This window comes from Nesoenas mayeri (genome assembly GCF_963082525.1).
Source record: "Nesoenas mayeri genome assembly, chromosome: 18".
Classification (NCBI taxonomy): Eukaryota; Metazoa; Chordata; class Aves; order Columbiformes; family Columbidae; genus Nesoenas; species Nesoenas mayeri.
The window spans coordinates 5408453-5427542 of NC_137566.1; the positions used below are offsets into that span (position 1 = coordinate 5408453).

Here is a 19090-nt window from a genome sequence, read left to right on the forward strand (position 1 = left end):
TATCTACTTCAGTGGCTTGGTTGCTCTGTGTAGTAGATATATCTCTTCGTAGTACACACTTCATTAATACACACTTTTTGATCAAGTTCCTGTGACAAAAAGACTCATATGTTACTGTCACTAATTGTGGCAATATGAGCATAGTAAGGAGAGAACTGGCATGGGTTAGGAAAGAGCTGGGTTGTGTTATGGGCTCTGCAATTAGCCTGATTGATGACTTAGAGCAAATCATTTTGCCTTCGCCACTCCATGGATTTACAAATAGGCACAATGAGGATAATGGTAATGAGTTTCTTTGTGGAACGTTTTGAGTTCTGATAATGTAAAAGACACTGTAAAAGTGCTAAACATTTATATTAGGCTTTATATTATTTCTGTATTGCATATAAAACTAATTCCTCGTTTACAGATGCACAGGATTGTAATTATGGCTTTGCATAAATATGTATGTTTGCTAATTCTTTCTGTGAATATTTTGATCCTAATACCCTGATGCAGTGCTGTGGTGTGGATCATATATTTCATCCCTTCCTGGAGAGGAGGAAACCTTTAAAACTTTGTTTTAATACCCCTGTGCAGAGTGGAGAACTTATTTATCTATCCCTGAAACATCCTCAGTCCAATTCTGTCTTAAATCAATAGGCAAATTCCCAGTGGCTCCAGCTGCAGTTAGATTGAGCTCAGGGTTGTTGAGGAAGTAATCAGCATTTGCAGGATATTTTAAGTTGCTTAAATGAACTGTGCCCCAGACTTGCAGGTAACGCCTTCCCTGCTGTGGAGAGACGGGAGCGGAAGGGCTGGGAGGTGAAGCTCAGGGCTGGTTTCTTGACCACTGCAGTGCCACCAACTGGGGATGATGCTGTCACCGGTTCCCCCTGCACATGGGCAGCATGGATACCCTGCCATGGTGTCAGTGCGATGCCACCTCTGCAGCGGGTAGACATGCAAGCAGCAACACGTTAAACTGCAGGATTTTCACCCACAAATAGTTTAGCTGTCGAAGTGAAGAGTTGCGCCTATTTCATAGCGGTGTGTAAATCAAGCATGGACATAGATAGTGCTGATTGAACTCACAAGAAACAGACACCCAACCAAAAATTAATCCTATGGGAACAAGGTAGGAATATTCTGAGGACCTGAATGAACTAAAACTTGGGTTTTTTTGGCAGCCAAGCCCCATTTCAGCACCTCCTTCTCTGCCCTTTGCTGCTACCAATCACTTAATATTCCTTTTGTCTTGCAGGGAGCTGAGCGATAGGACCACGTACACATACCAGGTCATCGTCATTTCTGGGATGGAGGAGAGCGAGCCTTCCCCCGCGCTTGTGTATATCTCTGGAAGTGGATACTGTGGAGACGGGATTATCCAAATGTAAGTCTGGAGCGAGCAAACAGATAAATCCAGGCACATCTACTCAGCCAGAATCTAAGACTAGAAAGGAATTGATGACCTCTCCTTAGTTTAGGCCAGCTCTCATCTGTAGATAATGACTCATGTGCTTGATGATTACCAGGATGATGACATTTAATTGGAACTTAGGCCCTGCTATCCTGGCACCAGTAGATACAGACAGAGATACAGATAATGGAGTCCAGACAGCAGGATCAATATGAAAGCACTCTATATGCTGTTTATGCTGTTTGTTCGTGTATCCATGTCTTTATATGTGTATACAACATTTCCTATATGGACCTGAAGCAAGTGCTGATGCTGCCCTTACACATGAAGTCCCACATGCCTGGCAGCTGGTGGGCCAGGTAAAAGCTCTGCCATGGGGTGGGACACGTTCCTGGTGCAACCTCTTGTTTGATCAACCACAAGAGCTGGGATGCATTTGGAGGTGGTAGATTTGGCCTCTGAGGGAGAGTGCTGGGAATTGCATGTTCTCAGTCGGCTCCTCCTCCTCTCTGGCTGCCAAGCCCCAGACCACTGAAAATGGAAAACAATCGTTTACAACTATGTTAGAGTTTATTCTTCTACTATGTTGGCCCTTAAGGCCACCTGCTTCAAAGCTTCCTGGCATTAGATAATTTAATTATTTAAAGGATGGAAGTAACAACAAGCAAGTGCTTAATCCAGCCAGTATTATTTTCTTGAAATAATGCTGATCAGCAATCACATCGTACAACTCTGTCCGATGACATACCTGGCAGCAAGGATTTGCAAGATAAGGCCCAACAGGCAGGGAAGTCAAAGAGAACAATCAAATGACATACGAATCCAGGGCAGTCTTGAAGAGGAAGGTGGAGAAAGACAGATTAATTTGCTTTCCATAACTTCTCTCCTACTGTTATGTTTGCACGTTCCTCAAACATCACTTGTGGCTTCGCAGCAGGCGTCGAACAATAGCCGAGCTGCCTCAGGAGCGAGCAGGAACCAGACTGTGTCACAGCCTGGCTGGTTGTGGCCCCACTCGCAGCTGTGGCAGCCCCTTTCTCATCTGGTTCACACTCTCCCACCCGTACGCTGCTGCAGCCAACCCTGTCCCTGACATCTTGGGGCTGCTCTCCTCCCCATGCTGTCACCTGGAACAGCCCAGCACCAGCCTTAGAGCCTTGTTGCTCCCACGCTGGGGTCACAGGCCGGCCCTTCGAGATTTAATACGAAGTGTTGCAGAGATTCCCGTTCTCCCCACCTGCTGAGTTGCAGCCACAGCAGCTATGGAGGAAGTTGCTCATGTCCTCATCAGAGAACAGCGGGTGGTGTCCACATGTGCAGGAGCAGAGTGGCCAAGCAAGCGTGTGAACCAGGAATGGTGAAACTCAGGGCTGGAGGAGAAAGAGAGAAATATTTTAAGGGTTGGCACGCAAAGCCGCTGTGCTTGATTTCAGGGTTTTAGGGTTCTGCAGAGGGGTTGCAGTGATTGTCGGGATGATGCCGTCTGACTCCTTTTTTGCATGTATGTGCCCTGCCTACAGAGACTTGGGGGAAGAATGCGACGATATGAATAAGATCAATGGTGATGGCTGCTCCCTATTCTGCTTGCAGGAGTTATCCTTTCATTGCGTGGGTAAGTCGGGCTCCCAGCCCTTCCACTCATGGTGGGCAACAGCTCTGTGCAGAGTGCAAGGGAAAAAAATCAACAGTATTTTCAGCGTTTCCAGCTGAAGAGTTGTCATGGAAGAGAGAAAAAAAGGTGGAATTTGTAGGTTTGAAAGGCGAACATATCTTCCCAGCTTCTGGTCATTTTGATGGGAAATTGGTTCTGCTGGCTTTGAAACAGCCCAGGACTTAGGGCTAAGTCAGCCATTGTGGAACTGATCCAAAGCCCATTGAAGTCAGTGGGTGGTTTTCCACTGGCTTCAATAGGCTTTAGATCTGGCTACGTGAGAAGACATGAACTGATTTTTTTTCTGGTAAACAGGAGGAGGAGTGAAAGGGGAAGGGGCTGAGACCAGAAGCAGGTCCAGCTGAGGTCACACCTCCTTTGAGTTGCAAATCAATATCTGAGGATCAAAGGTCTGGCTAATCCCCTTTTTCAGAGGTGAAAACTACTTAATCAGATTTCATTTGCAAGCCTGGTTTGTTCTGATTAGCAAAACCTGTAAGCACAATGGCCGGAAGATGCTCAAGCTATCGGGGATAGCAGGGCTGCGGTTGTGAGCTTTACATATTTATTAAACTCTCTAGGAATGCTGGGGGCAGAGGAGGGAAATGGAGACCAATTTAGGCTGTACCTTGTGTAGGGCATTATGGGATTGCATTTTCCAAACAGGGCTCGGTGAGGTCTGGGGAAGAATTGAACGTGTAGAGCTTCTGACACCAAAGTTAATGTTTATAAAGGGTCAGCTTTTTCTCAAGAGATTTTGAGATTCCTTATCTGGAGTGACCAAGCAAATACTCTGTCTCATCTTGTGATCCCATGCCTTCAGCTCAGGGCATCAGTCCTAAGCAGATAATGTAATGTTGGAAAGACCGAAATTTGCTCTTTTTGGGAAACAGACAATTATCTCTTGTGCCTGGAGCAACATCTCAAGGACCTCACAGGCACCACGTATCCCTTGGGTGGTAAGCTGGGGACTGCTTGTCTCGTCATAATGCACATTTTTACTTCAGAATCCCACGCTGCAGGACTTGAGGCCTGATTTGGTGATGTACTTATTTACATATTTACGCATGTAAATTGCTCTATTGAAATCTGAGAGTACTTATGGTTGAGGCTAATTGTGACTATTGGTGGTCTTGAAGTTACGTTTGCATTTCAAGTAACTTGCTGCCTTAGAGCCTCAAGCACTGAAAGATATTAGTCATAATATTTTGAAAGTGAGATAAACACTTACGCAAACGTTTTGGGCTCTCCAAAAGTCAGGCCTAGCATGAGGCTGGTTCCAGCAAGGGTTTGGGCTTAAGCTGTAAGGTCACGTCTGTACCGCCCTGCTCGGCAGCAGGTTTGAGTTCCTTGGTCCTGGTCCGTGCTTTGACCACATCCCAGCATTACGTTAGGACATGACCCAGGTCCTCTCCGGCGTACAACCCAGGGCACTGGACTGTGTGGGCTTGACAGGAGCTGCATCATGCTCTGAGGATTAATAAATCCTCAGATGGGAGTAACGGTGAGTGTCCCAAGCATTGGACACGCAGCGATGTCCTGCCAGAGAGTGCGGGAACCTGCTTTGTGCTTCTGCATGTGTTCATCTCCAGAAACAGCAACAGGACTGGTTAAGAGTGTTGGAAAAACCTGTCTGACAGCAATATGATCAGAAAGTGAAGCAGCTAAAACATGCAGATCTTTTTCTACGCCATTACAGAGGAAGCGATTTTGTTTTCCGATTTGCTCGTGTTGAAAAGCGAAGGGGAATTCCAGCTTTAAAATGTTTTGGTTTTCACGGGCTTTGGTAGGTTGTGGTTTTGAAAGGGTCCTGGATTACAAAAGTGAATGAAATTGAATTGTTTGTGAAATATAGACTATGAGGAATCACCTAGGTTTATCAAATCAACTGAATCAATGGAAAGGTGCGTGGATCCAGCTCTTTCAGGTGTCTTGTTGTGTGGCTGTGCAATTGTGGTGGTGAAGGTCTCAGTGTCCATGCAGCTGCTGGTGTTTTGGGGCAAACACTGCCTGTATTACGTCTCTAGGAAAGGTTCAGAGAAGGTAAGACCTGTGGAACAACAGGTCCTTTTGGCTTTTATGAGTGCTGGACTACCATGGATCAGAACATCAAGAGCTAGGGAGAAACTGCTGGCTGATCTTGCAGACAAAGGAATGGTGCTGATTTATATTCTGTTTTAACCTAACTTGAGGAGTTGGACTCGATGATCCTTGTGGGTCCCTTTCAACTCAGGACATTCTATGATTCTATGAACATATCAAGTATTAAAATCTCACCAGAAAACATAAAGATGTTGGGAAAGCGAGCGGCTGTACCTATTACGTAATAAAGAATAATTTAAAAGAGCAGAAACTCAGCATCCTCCACAATCTAATACTATCAGGCTGGATGGGTGTTTTCTTGGAAAATACAGAATGCTTGGGTCCCTGTTTGAGTAGCACAAAAAAAATAAGTGTAATTTATTTCTGCATTTACGAGGCTAACACATGTTAGAATCCTGTAGGACAACAAGTAATTATTTCAGACAGTGTTATTTTTGCAGTGATGTTCTTGTTGTATTATGTAGCTTTTCAGAGCCCCGGGAATCGCTCCTCTTCACCAAAGAATTCAGCGAGCCTCAAACACATGTTCAGAGGTTTTGCTGAATCGGGGGCCTTGGGGTTTGATCTTGCAAATGTTTCCTTCCAGGCGTGTTTCTGAACCACCACCAGGCATTCTCTAGCCTTCAGCAAACCTAACCACAACAGCGAACGCAACGCTTGCACAAATTGTCTGCAGGATTGGGTCCCACGTGGCTGAAAATCATCACTAAATCATGTTTTGTTTGCAAAGGCTGAAAGGGCGTCATCGGGGAGGTTCCGTAGCAGGAGGTTCGATGGCAAAGCCCAAGCAGGATTCCTCCTTCCAAAGCAGAGACCGCGCGAGTCCCCTCGCTTGGTAGAAGAGAAATACAATCGACCCCGCAAACACCATTGAGCTTTAGATTTAGAGCCGTGAATGACAGAATAATTCAGGTTGTAAAGAGGTTCTGGAGGTCTCTGGTGCAAGGAAGGCCAACTTCAAAGTTAGATCTAGCTTCAAATCTGGAGCATGTTGCTCAGGGTCACATCCAGCTGTGTTGTGGATGTCTCCAAGGATGGAGGCAGCCTGTTTGCGTGTGTCCCTCTACCTCTCTTGCTCCCTTTGCCTTTTAGGATCATGTTTATGGGGTTTGTTGTTGTTTGTTTGTTGGGGTAGGGGGGGTGTTTGTTTCTTTTTATTTTAATTGATCCAACTTCCCTTTGAATAAACGGCACAAAGCTCTCAAGACACTTTGCGCTAGTGCCTGTAATAAAATTAGCCTTTTTGTTTTCCCCCTTTCTCCTTGGTTTTGTTTTCCCTCCTCCTTTCCTCTCTAATCAGATAACGGTGGATCAATCTGCTCTGCGGCAGGAGGGGTGCGGGGGAAGGAAGGAGGGAGGCAGGGAAGAAAACTGTGTGGTCTCACTGTCAGGCTGTCCTGGCCTTCTCTGAACACAAAGCCGAGTAACAGAAAGCAGATAAGATTAATAGTGTTTTCTTCCTACAACATGCCGAAGAGCGACAGTGAGATTAATTAATTAATTAATGCAAGCATCTGGCAGGGCTCCTTTTCTAAGTTCTGCGGTACACTCACCCTTCCCCATCCTGAAATTTATCATCTCTGCTCTTTTTTCTCCTGTTTTCTCCCCCCGTTGCGTAGCAGATTTTGCATATTTTATCTCCTCCACACGGAACTTGGTCCCGCGGGGAAAGTTTCACTCCGCTTTTTGATTTGTAGGAGACAAGCGAATCAAAGTCGTGTCCGCTGTGACTGATGCGCTCACTCCTACCTCTTGGCTGCTTTTCTTTCACCTTGCTCTTGGTTACTCCCGGGATAACCGATTTGTGTGATTGCTGTGGATCTCAGCCAAGTTCAAACCAACGTGTCCTGTGTAAAACAAGCCCCAGCCCTAAGAGTTATGATTTGCAGTTGTGGGAACACAGAGCTTTTTAGCACTTGATCCATTCCCACCGGAGCGTTGAGAAATGGGTGTCTAACAGGCAGCTGAGCACCTTGTCCTTGGTGTGCACTCTCCCACACACAAACAGCACACACATGCATCTAGATATATGTGCGGACATTGAAAAAGAGCGCCGCTTTCATTTGCATTCCTTTTGTTGAGTGTGATGTGCATTATGCATTGATTTAGTTCACCAGTGCTGAAGAAAGAGAAGGATATAATAAAAAAGATGCAGAGATTCATAAAAAAGAAGGGAGGGGGAGAGAAAGTAATATGAAAAGAGATGAGTAAAGACTGATAGATACGTTGGAACACAGCTGGGAAGTAGAACTTCTATCTACCCTTAAGTTTGCCTGGTAATTTATGGGGTTTTTCAGTCACATCTTATTGGTGTTATTATTGCTATACTTTATCTCCTTTGCTTATAAGGGACTCTTGACTAAAGCCTTTTTATGGCAAAACAGGGCAGTGCTTCTGCCAACTTCCACCTGTGAGTGATCCCACTGAAGACGGTGAACGTTTCGGGTTAGACACATGTCTCTGTGGTTTGTTGGATCAGGGCTTCAGGGACGTAAAACAGAAAGAAAAGACACAGAGTGGAGGAAAAGAGAAAAATATAGCCACGTCTTGACTTTACCCCCAATTTCTGACATGCTGGAAGCATTAGCTGCCAGTGGTTGTTCAGGGAGAAGTATGATTTTGATTTGACAGTCATCCTTAAACACCTTTTCTTTTGCTTGTGCTTGCCCTCAAATGTTTTATTTTTGCTACCTTACAAATCTGGATCTGTCCCTCTCCTCCTCAGAGGCCTCTCCCTCCAGCTGTGAGCCTTACCTTTGTGGGAGCTCTATCCTTTACCTCTTCCATTATCCATAAATTAAGCATAGCACTTTCCCCTAATCTTATTGTTTGGCGGGCTGCATTGCATTCAGGGAAATGATTAATATTCATGAGCTTGCTATCTCTGTTTGGTGCATAATCCTCTAGGGAAATTGCAGTGTTAAATGAGTGACACAAACCTAATTTTATATGTCTTTTCTTTCCTTTCTTTCTTTTTCCTTTTTTTTCCCCCCGTTCTGACAGAGGAGTAATGTGCTTAAAATAAATTGATGGATGACCATCCATATTCATTGTGGGCATGCTCTGAGAGCGCACCTCGCTCCCATCCTCTCCCCCCGCCTCCGCCTCACACCCCTGCACAGGAGCACAGCTTTGACTGCCGAAACCGCGGCCCCACACAGCAGCTAATGGTGATTTCACCTTCTTTCACGAGCATTAAATAGGCCTTGGCTGACCCTGCCAAGGGCTTTCAGGAGAACAACAGCACGGGAGAAACCGAGCCACCTTGCAAGAGAAACTCGGCATCTCACAGGGCATCAATGAGACTAAAGCATTGACCGAGGAGCTTGGGAAAGAGTATTGCTGTTGATAAAGAAGCTGAGGTTCTATAGCAGAATTTCATAGCGAATAGCAATGAATTTACTGACTGGGGCTATTCAGATATTTGTGTGAATCTTTCAGCTTGAGGCAAATACTTTGAAGCTGAGTGTTTCCTGCAGCTCATGGCAGTGTGGCTACATGTTCTAAAATGTCTAAGCACTCACTTGGCAAGTTAGTAATCACAGCATCGTCATGAAGTCTCTTTAAGTGACTTTCAGACTGTTATCATTAATAGTGCAGTCTTAGCAGGGCCAGCTGAGCCACAGAGCAGGGCAAGGAGGCATCTCAGGCAGCAAAATATAAAGGAGAGATGCTTTTTTGTGGGGGAGAATGTGGGCTGGAGTGGTATTTGCCTGCATTTTTCCCTAGGCCAGTGACTCCAGCCCAGCTCAATCCAGCTTTGGTTTTTAGGACACAGCTACAATGAAAGCCCAGCAGAAGAATTATTCCTTTCCCTGTTGCAACCCTCATGCATTGCTCTCCGTGGATCAGAGAGGCTTCCACGGCTGGTCATTCTTCCCTCCTTAGAGCATCCTCTGTGACTCAACAGCAACTTGCTGTGCTTAGGGGCTGAGGCCAAGGACAAGACCTTCCTTTGCAATAACATCCAACCAGATGCACAAACGAGCAGTTGATTTGTCTTGGTGAATGGCAACATGGGGTTTTTTCTCTTGGGCTCCTTCCCAGCCGCTGGAGCCCATGGACCAGATGTCAAGAAGGGCCACGCTAGCCAACCTTCTTGTGGTGGTAGCGGTTGCTGTCTTGTGTGACAGAAGCCTCAAGATTTTCAGTTGAACAGCCTCCAAGTTCAGCTGATAAATACGTGTAAGTCTGAGGAAATATCAAAATGTTCTCAGCACCACTTTTCTGATTTATCCAACCACCCAGGAAGGGAAACAAGATTAGGTGGGAAGAGGATGCATGTTGTAGTGCTTTTAGAAGATGCCTGGTTGCTCGGGATTGGGGGAAGGCCACCCTGGCTCCTGTTGGTGAGCTGTAGAGCAGATGAGGTCTTACTACCACTGCCAGCAATGGAAAATATCCTTTCGCTTAAGTGACAAAGGCTCGTGTTCTTGGAGGTGAAATATCAAATTTCAGTGCTGGGCTCTGCGAGAGAGTTGTAATTGTATCTGTCTGCAGCACGCAGATCAATTGCATAATTATTGCGCTCCGACTGCTATATCATAGCCATGAGCCGAGTCACGGCAGACAAAGGACAAGCCCAGAAATGTATTTCCATGAAACAGCTGAATTACCAGGGAGCCATGCTCCGCAAATGCATTACGCCTGCCTGCTTGGATCAGGAGATGCTCAGACACAATTGCCATGTTGTACAGAAAATAAGCCTCCTGTGAGGCCCCTGGATGTTCCGCAGCAGATTGCAACACCCGCGTTGCCTTCATTTCCAAGATGTCTGTTTTATTTCATTGAAGGAAAGTGTCACAATTTATTGATATGCGACTTTATTCAGAAAGGTCTGCCCAAGGCTCTGTGTAATGGTTTTCCTCTTTGCAAATCAGAACATCCAGGAAGGAAAATAACTCTCTCCAATATTTTACTGTAGCAGGAAATATCTCTGTCTCTGGCTTCTTCAATATTAAAGAAGAGATTAGCAGATATCCTGGAGTGGGGCCATGTTATTCACTCTCTTCCCACTGAAGCCAAAGGTGAAACTCCCATAGAAATAAATGGAGCAGGTTCTGCGATCGCTCAGCCGCCGGGTCCATGTGATCTGCAGTGGAATTATTTCTCCTTTTGTGATAGAAACCTCTGGATACGGTTCTTCTCATCTGTGAACATAAACACCAGTGCTGGTGATGCCGATAAAGTGACACGGGTGGTAAAATCCCTCTCCTGCAGTAGTTGCTGACTTCAGTGAGCCTGTGATGTGGCCTTTGCCGTGTCCGAAAAGACCTGCACGCCCCGGATTGACCTTTCAGGGGTTAAAATGCAAAGCTCGCTCTGTTCCAAGAATTTGTTACTCTGACACAATGCTTCTGCATTTTTGTCCCCCCTTTTTTCTTTTTCTCAGACAAATAGTTATGTGGCATGAGGGCTTGTTACGGTTGGAAACATCCCTAAGTAAACAGCTGAGCTTAAAAATACTCTTTTATTTTTTTGTCTGGCCTTTAGAAAAAAAACAGTAGTTATTGCACAAAAGAAGACTGTGCTGATGCTGGTCACTGCATTCTGGCTGAAAACAGGAAGCTGCCCTGAGTGTCTGTCCCCAGCACTTTGACCATGCGGCTTAGACATTAAAAGCCTCATCGAGTATGTGCCCTGTGCTGTGAATTGGATCTCTTGATCTCTTTTTTTGCCTATCACAGATAAGTGTATATCCTGCATGTCTGCTTCCTGGTCTGTGCCAGACTTTATTCATTTTGCTGGTGATTTTCTAGCCTCGCTTTGCACAGGTGACTGTGATGGGGACTTACCTGCTCATCCAGACCTGGTCTGGCAGGTGCCTTCCCAGTGCTCTCTAAGTCTTACCTTGTGCATCCTTTCATTTCTGAACCCCAGAGAAGTGGGTTGTATTTCAATAGAAAAGGCCGCCTTTTACAACATGGCTTGGACAGCTTGAGAAGCAAGGAGAAATGGAGTTTAAATCATCTTCTGATGCAACATACAAGAGCTCCAAGGTCATTCTGGATCTTGAAGCCCAGCTGCAAGTCAGCAGCCAGGGCTTGCCAATCTGTTTCCCCAATAAATCCTCCATCTCCCAGGTTGACGGCTGCCATGGAGTGTTCAGGGATTCCCAGATGACACAGAAATCTTTGCTGAACAGGAGACTGCCTTTTCCCAAGGGCAAGAGAGGGACTTCATTTTGGCCACAATGTTTTTGTGCCTTCAGTAGGAAGTTTGTCAGGGGAAAGGAGCTCAGGCTCCTTGAGTGAATACATGTTCCCTGAGTTCAGCTTGGGATCCTTTAGCATCTGTTGTCAATCCCGCAGAGACGCTGGCTTGTGCTGCCAGGTGCTGTGCCTGCAGACATTTTACTGTTCGAGATTTAAGCTGGATTTCCAAGCAACTGCTTTTTAATTTCTTAAAGTCATTTTTCCCTGAGGACAAATCGTATTTCCTTCGTGTTCCCTTTCTCCATATCTCCTTTGAATCAGATTCAGCTTCGAAGTGAGGAGTCCATGGTGTTGATGAACGTGGTCCCTGATGCAGGCCACACATGACCAATACATCACTATGACCTTTACCAGGCCTTGGGAGCCTATAGACTTCTATGGACACAAAAGCTAGTTCAAATCCCCAAGGCCCTGAGTACATTTCATGTCACAGTAGTTGAAAAGAGAATGCAAAAGGCATTTTGCACCATTATGGAAATAAAGATGTTAGCGACTGCTTCCTAGAAATACACCACCCTGACACTGCCCTCCCCAGCTTCGAGCCTGTCGAACTGAGCTGTGTTCACACCACTGCGGAAAGCGAAGCAGCCTGTTAGTTTTTATTTTGTGAGGGCAATCGTAGGAAGAAACAATCTGGTTGTTCTTCACTTTACTCATGTAAATGTAAAACTCAATGTGTAGCCTACCAAGCATGCAAGACCGCAGTAAGAATCAGGAGCCAGAGCTGGTGCCCAGTACCCGGGGAAGGAAGAGCCTCTGAGTCTTTTTGGCAGCCCGCTCAGCGATGCACCACATTTGGCTGTTGTAGGCTGGATGCCCTTGTCAGTCCACTCACCACTGTCTGTGAAGGATTTTTAAAATTCCACTTTTTTGCCATTACTCAGAACTAGAAAGCTCATGGGGAGGAAGAGTCTCCCTCTCTTCTCACCAACGCTCCCCTCAAAGCCTTGCACGCTTCAGAATGGCGTGACAGCAGTAGGACATACAGATCTTCCTTAATAGAAAGCTGGGGTTGTAAAGCCACTTTCCCCCATGTTTTTCAAAGCACACAAAAGCGAGCGGGTACGTAATCTCTCAGCCTTTGTGTTCAGAGTCATCCCGCGCTGTGTTGGAGGGCAAGAGCGCAGCGACTCTCCAGGAGCAGCACGAAGGGCTCATGACAGTGCAGTTCAGTAAGACTTTGTTAATCATTTAGGCAGTCTCAATTTAATTCAGACATCTCAGTCTCTCCATTCGGTTCCTCCCTCGGGTTTTGCAGACTCCGAGCAGACAGATTTATTGGGGTCTTAAGCATAATCAGGAACAAATTAGCCTCTGTTAGGATCACACGCTGGCCTGGATCACAGCTATTCACAGGCTGCCTTCCCATCCATGTGAGTATGAATTAAGTCATCGGATTGGAGTAGGTCTTGAGTATTCTTTTATCCCAAACACATGATCTTATCAGAAGCCCATTACGTTTATCATCGCATTAGGAGGGAGCCTTTGGAGCCAGTGCGGGAGTATGTTGCTGTATAAATGTTATGCTGACTTCAGTGCCTGTCTTGAAAATAAGTCAGTGCTTCAGGAAGGCCAGGGAAACACTGTCTAAGCACATATGCCTAAAATTAGGCTGTGATTTCTGGGTATGTGTTTGCATCAGTGGGGTGGCTGCACTGGGGATGTGTAAAGAGAGCGTACATGTGTTTGCGTGTCGCTGTTTCTGTCAGCGTGGGTGTGTAGCAGGATGCGCTTGGGTGCCGGTGTTTCACTGTAAGTGTTTATCTGACTGTGCATATGTTTATAGGCTGAAGGTTGGGTCTTTTTAATATGTTAGGTCTATTCTTTTTTTTTTTTTTTTTTTTCCTTTTTACAGAAATAAGTTTATTTTCATAAAAGGACAAACTCTTTTTCCAAAAATACATACTTTCGTATATTTGGGATTTGTTTTTGAGGACTTTTGATTGCTGACCACAGTCTTTCCAGGGCGGAATATTTGACAGAAATTTGTGCTGAGACTCTCACTCAAACTGGGACATAGTGCTCTGAGGCGGATGAGCTGCTCAGCGTTACCCTGCTGTTCTTGGGCACAGCAGAAACCTTGTCTGTGCTTTGATAGGTCTCTACAGAGACAAGAGCAGAACAAGAGATGCAGAGGTTGGTCTCTTTTCCCAAGTAGCAAGTGATAGGACAAGAGAAAATGGCTTCAAGTTGCGCCAGGGGAGGTTGAGGTTGGATGTGGGGAACAATTTCTTCCCCAAAGGGCTGTGGGGCATTGGAACAGGCTGCCCAGGGCAGTGCTGGAGTCACCATCCCTGGAGGGGTTGAACAGATGGAGATGAGGTTCTCAGGGACATGGGTTAATGCCAAGTTTGGGTTAGTGGTTGGACTCGATCATCTTGATCTTTTTCCAACCGAAGCCATTCTATCCTATGATTCTATGCACAGTTCAAGCGCACGTTCCCAGCTGGGTGGGTATCAGATGCAGAGTGTCAGGGCCTTGCTGGCATTGGGGCTGTGGAGCAATCCGGTGTGGGAGCTGGCGAGGCAGCGGCTGCTGGGCCAGCACTGCTGGGCTGCCTTGGGGCCCATCTGCACATCCACCTGAGCCCTCTCCCACCCTGGAGAAATGGGACACCCTGGGGAGCCGTTGTCAGCTCTTATTCGTGAAGCACTCTCCTCCTCTCAGCTCTTTGAGCTGTGTGGTGTAGGTTTGGTGGCTACCAGCTATTTGAAGATTTTAAGATGTGACATGCAGGGTCAAGAAGTTTGGCCACCCTGGGAATATTCCTTCAGATGCAGGGCTCATACAACTGAATGGCTTCCAGAATCGTGCTGGCTCCTTTTCACCAGCTTGGAGTACTGGCGCAACAAATACACAGTTCCCTGCACTTATCCATGTATACAAGTTGGCCACAGAGGTCATGATGAAATGAAACCATAATGAGGTTCTTCCCTGATAGACTTCTCTATTCTTTCAAACTCACACTCTTTTAAGAACCTGGAGTTTTGTGCAGGAGATTGGGAGTAAAGGAGGGGGAAAGGAGTGAAAGCCGTTAAATAATTGAATTGCAATAAACTGATTTTTCTTCTGGCTCATGATGGTATTTCACTGTGTAAACTAGGAGGAAAAATAAACAGGGGATTTAGTAGTTTGGAAGTAGCTCAAAATTGAGCAGCCGTTGGATTTCCTGATACCTAGCTTGAGATAGTCCAAAGCTACCGACAGAACTCTCCTTAGGGATCGTTTCCATCAGTCCAGCGAGCAGCTCTGGCTAATTTCCTACCATTTTTTCAGTGGGCTTATTTGCCAGACAAAAATACAACAGGCTGTCAGAACTGGATACCTCTGGGGACTGGCAATGATAATACAATACAAAATAGGATACCAACAGGTCAAAGGTTTCCATTTCACAGAGTACTCTAATGACTGAAAGTCATTATTGCTATGCAGTCTGTTTGAAAAGAGTAGATGGATCTCAGTTCAGATTTTAATGGGCCAGTGTTACAGAAACAACCTCAAAAATTTGGCATCTTTGTTGGCAGTCTCATTAGAGAAGCCACAGAATAAATGGGCAAGGATAATAAAGTCTCCTGCTGCTTTTGATCCTTTCAGGTCAAATCTGAGTCACGTTGGTTGAAGCCGTGTTGTGGATGTGGCAAGCTTACCTCACACTATGTATACTGCATCTGCTTTTTGGTTAAATAGATCCCTTTGGTCACTATGGCTGTGAACTTGGCAGTTTTTGCCATCCCTAAATTCATGGTTGCTGTTGCTTTTGTTGTTTTGCAGAGTATCTTTTAATAAGAAAAAGGAAATATTGTAGAATGAACCCTCTGTTGGCATTTTTCCATCCAAGTTGGTGGAATTATGCCAACACCCACATTGTTTCTCCATGTATTTTCTATCTCTCCTTTCTCCTGTCCCTATCCTTTTAACTGGAGGTGGATGGAAATAAGCAGAAAATCCCTACATTAGGAAATATCTTTGGGGAATCACCCAATAGAAAAGTTGACTATTGTTGCTTGGCTTTCTTAAAATCACCTTGCTATTGCTTAGAAGTGACCAATGCTTTCGCTTCCCAGTGCCCTGGTCCAGCAGATCCATGACCCATGATGTTATCAGGTCCTAGCATCTAGATTGCAGCCGTGCCCTTTGTGATTTCTCTTCTTGGCTTTCTCCTGGCAGATGAACCCAGCAGGTGCTATTTCCACGATGGTGATGGAGTATGTGAGGAATTTGAGCAAATGACCAGCATCAAAGACTGTGGCGTTTACACTCCCAAAGGCTTCCTCGATCAGTGGGCTTCCAACGTCTCCGTCTCACATCACAGTGACCAACAGTGTCCGGGATGGGTGGTCATCGGTCAGCCAGCAGCAACACAGGTAAGGAAAGCACAGCTTCCTTTCCTCTCCTGGAAAGCGAAGTCCAACAAGGAGCATCATTCACGAGTGTAGCTCAATGGTCAGCGTTCATGTGTGATGTTGCCCCTGCCAACTTGCTGCTTCACCAAGGAAGGCTCCTGACAGCCGTTTTCCTCTCTCAGAGCCTGGGTAGTGGTGATGAGTTGAAATTCACTTCTAACCATCCAACTGAAAACTGACTGAAGTCGTGGCCTGTTTGATTCAATATGCTGTGTAAGAGTCACCTTGACAGGGGAGGTTTAGATTGGACATTGGGAAAAATTCCTTCCCAGAAATGGTTGTTGGGCATTGGAACAGGCTGCCCAGGGCAGTGGTGGAGTCACCATCCCTGGAAGTTCTTAAAAGACACGGAGATGAGGTTCTCAGGGACATGGTTTAGAGGTGGATTTGCAGTGTTAGGCTAATGGTTGGACTTGATGATCTTAAAGGTCTTTTCCAACCAAAATGATTCTATGATCACCTAAAAGACTAGACAGGCTCTCTGCAACTAGCACAGGGTACTATCTTGTGGCAAGGAGTTCTGAAGGCTAATGCCGAATAATACAAAAGAGTGTTCTTTCTTTTTTTAATAGTTTTGTGTTTTCAGTCTCCCAGTTTTATAAAAGCACCCTATTGTTCTATTCTGAGAAAGGTCTCTTCCATTCCCAAAGCCATTCATTAGCTTTAACCCCCTTCTTACATGTCTCCTTTGTAACATAAATAGCTCCAGTTACCATAACTTTACCTTTTGTCTCCCTGAGAGAATGAGATCCAAATGAGTTCAAAAAGACATTAGATAAATGTCTGGAAAACAGAGCTGTGCACGATGCAGATGCAACAGTCCAGATGCAACCCACTGACTCAGGAAAGCCCCCATGGCTCATTTTTGGCATTTTAGAGACAACAGCAGGGAAAGGATCATGATCTATAAGAGCTGCTTCGCATATTCCTCCTCCAGCATGCACCATTGCCCCTTGCGAGAGATAGAGCAGTGCATTAGATGGACTTTCAGTTTGCTGCAGCAAAGTTGTTCTTACAATCTAATTATCTGGGAGGTGTCCTGAGTGGGCAGTGCCGGGCGGAATGCCGTGTCACAGATGTGACAGGCAGATTTCTCTGTGAATAGTAAACGCTAAGCGTTTCCAGTTGGCTTGCGAGAGAAAACATCTTTGTCCAGGAGACTTGGCCTTGTTCACATTGCACAAGTCTGTAACAAATTAATGACCAGGTCAGTTTTAAATGCATAAAGCGTGGTCAGCTGGCATGGTACCAAGACAGAATCCTGAGCCGAGTGTTGCCTTTTTGTCATGGTCTCATTTATTATTTCACACTATAAAAAGAACTTTCCTCTGGACCCCTACCAGTACCTTTGTAACTGGTTTTTTCCTCATTTGAGCTCTCTGTGCTGTAGTACAGCCCAAAGCCCACTGTCACCAGCTCAGGTGCTGCTTTATGTGTGTGTCCCCAAGCACTCCGTCCCCGTGCAGCCACTACGGAGACCTGCCCTGTTTTTCTGGTAGAAACGCAGCTACGCCATGCAGTAGGTGACATATGGTCCTGCGGTGGAAAAAACACCACCACGTGCACACACAACAGAAAGCCCTGCTGTGTAGCCACAACTCGAGCATGTTTGTTGTACCCAGACGAGATGAAGTTGTCACAGCCTTCTTAAAAAAAAAGGATGAGGAGGACGCAAAAAAATAGCTGTTGTATTTATAGGCAGAGCGCTAGTGTATCACACACTGGCAGAGTGAATGGGAACATGGCTCCTGTTATTGCCTGGCCCCTGGGGAGATAACAGTGTGCTATTTACTTCCAGCAAAAGGAATTTTTGCTTTAGCTCAGCTGGTCCTGTTACACCAGTCGGAGTGCATGGGGTTCACTGACCTTTCTAATCATATATGTTGAGGAAGCCTTTGTTTTCCCCAGGAACAGGGCAGCCTCGTCGGCTTGTGAAAGCACCTGACTTGTCACTCCAGAGAGGTTTGGTGGGGCAGCAGGTCATCAGACTGTTAGCTAGCGGAGATGAAAATTAACCTAAGATCTCCTCTAATCACTGCGTTTAATGATCAGTGGTGTGTAAACATGTTTGGTTTCATTATCTGCACAAGCATTGAGCCTTCGGGGTTTTTGTATTGATGAAAGGAGCACCTTTCCTCACCCAGATATCTTTCAGAGTAAGTTGTGTGCTCGCGGGTGTTGTGCAAACTTTTCGTGTTGTTGCTGGGTAGTTTCCTGATTAATCAGAGTGGCATTTGTGTTGGCTTCTCATCCAGAACGCCATGAAAGATACGTTTGAGTGCAGCACACAGCGATATACAGAATACATAAGCTCTCTGTTTGTTAGCCGTCCCCGTTCCTTATAATTGCCCCGGTGCTCTCAAGGTGCTTTAAAGCATTTTAAGCATGTCCTTCATGATTTAAAATGTTTCTCATCCTTGGATATCTCCATACCTGTTCCTCTACATGATTGTCATTGCTTTCCCTAGGCTGTTTCTGAGGCATAGGCATCACAGATTGGTTTGTTTTCGTATATTTCTCAGCAATATCTGCCCGTGTGTACTTGTTTGCTGTTGAAGGATCGTTTATAAGCACAAGCTGGTGAACACTTTTTATTATTGTAGGGTTGTTTCTGTGAACCGACCACCTGTTTACTCAGTTCACCTATTATAACATTATCCACTTCTGCAGAGCTGGTTGTTCCTTAAGTAAGATGCCCGCACTTGTTTGTTATTTTGAGGTAGATCTTACATGCTGGTTCCTTATTTTTTAGTATGAGGCTGCTGAATGGCAACATACTAAGGGAGGGAAAAAAATTCACAGTATAGGATTTGTTTTGAACAACAAAGTGCTTACAAAGAATAACACAGTCTTGGCAAAGAGATACACATTTGAAAAATTGAAAGGTCAAACAGCCCCCCCCGCCCTTAAACAATTGCTCTTTCTGCAGAAGCAAGACTGATAGACACTTCTACTTTCCTGGCAGCCACTCTTCAGTGCTGATTAAGAAATATTCTCAGTACTGACAGCATCATATTTAGAGCCAAAGAGGACCGGTCAGCAATGTTGCACCAGCACAGCAACGCTAGCACCAGTGCAGGGTGTTTTTACAGTTTGATTTCTAATCTGGCGTCCTCCACAGATCTCAAGCAGCCACTGCTCAGTACCTGTTGTCGACTTCAGGAGGAATCCAGCAATCAGGGCTTTGCACACTCTTGGGCTGCTCTTTTCCCTACCGCTCTTGCTGTGAGTTTGCAAACAGCCTCTCCTTGCCATCCATGTGTGTGTGTGAAATACTCTCAGTGTTGATGTGCTGGTTGTGTGGGGTTTTCTGCAGCA

The 19090-nt window shown here is 45.6% G+C and overlaps 1 protein-coding gene across 1 annotated transcript in view; it reads left to right on the forward strand.

Annotated features, from left to right (window-relative positions):
• PAPPA (pappalysin 1) overlaps positions 1-19090 on the forward strand; it is a gene marked incomplete at its 3' end in the record, with an annotated part of 174517 nt that overhangs the window by 87562 nt on the left and 67865 nt on the right. Inside the window, exons 8-10 of the mRNA XM_080356158.1 lie at positions 1244-1372; positions 2920-3011; positions 15537-15733. Coding sequence (XP_080212284.1) covers positions 1244-1372; positions 2920-3011; positions 15537-15733 — 418 coding nt within the window. The remainder of the gene's footprint in view (positions 1-1243; positions 1373-2919; positions 3012-15536; positions 15734-19090) is intronic.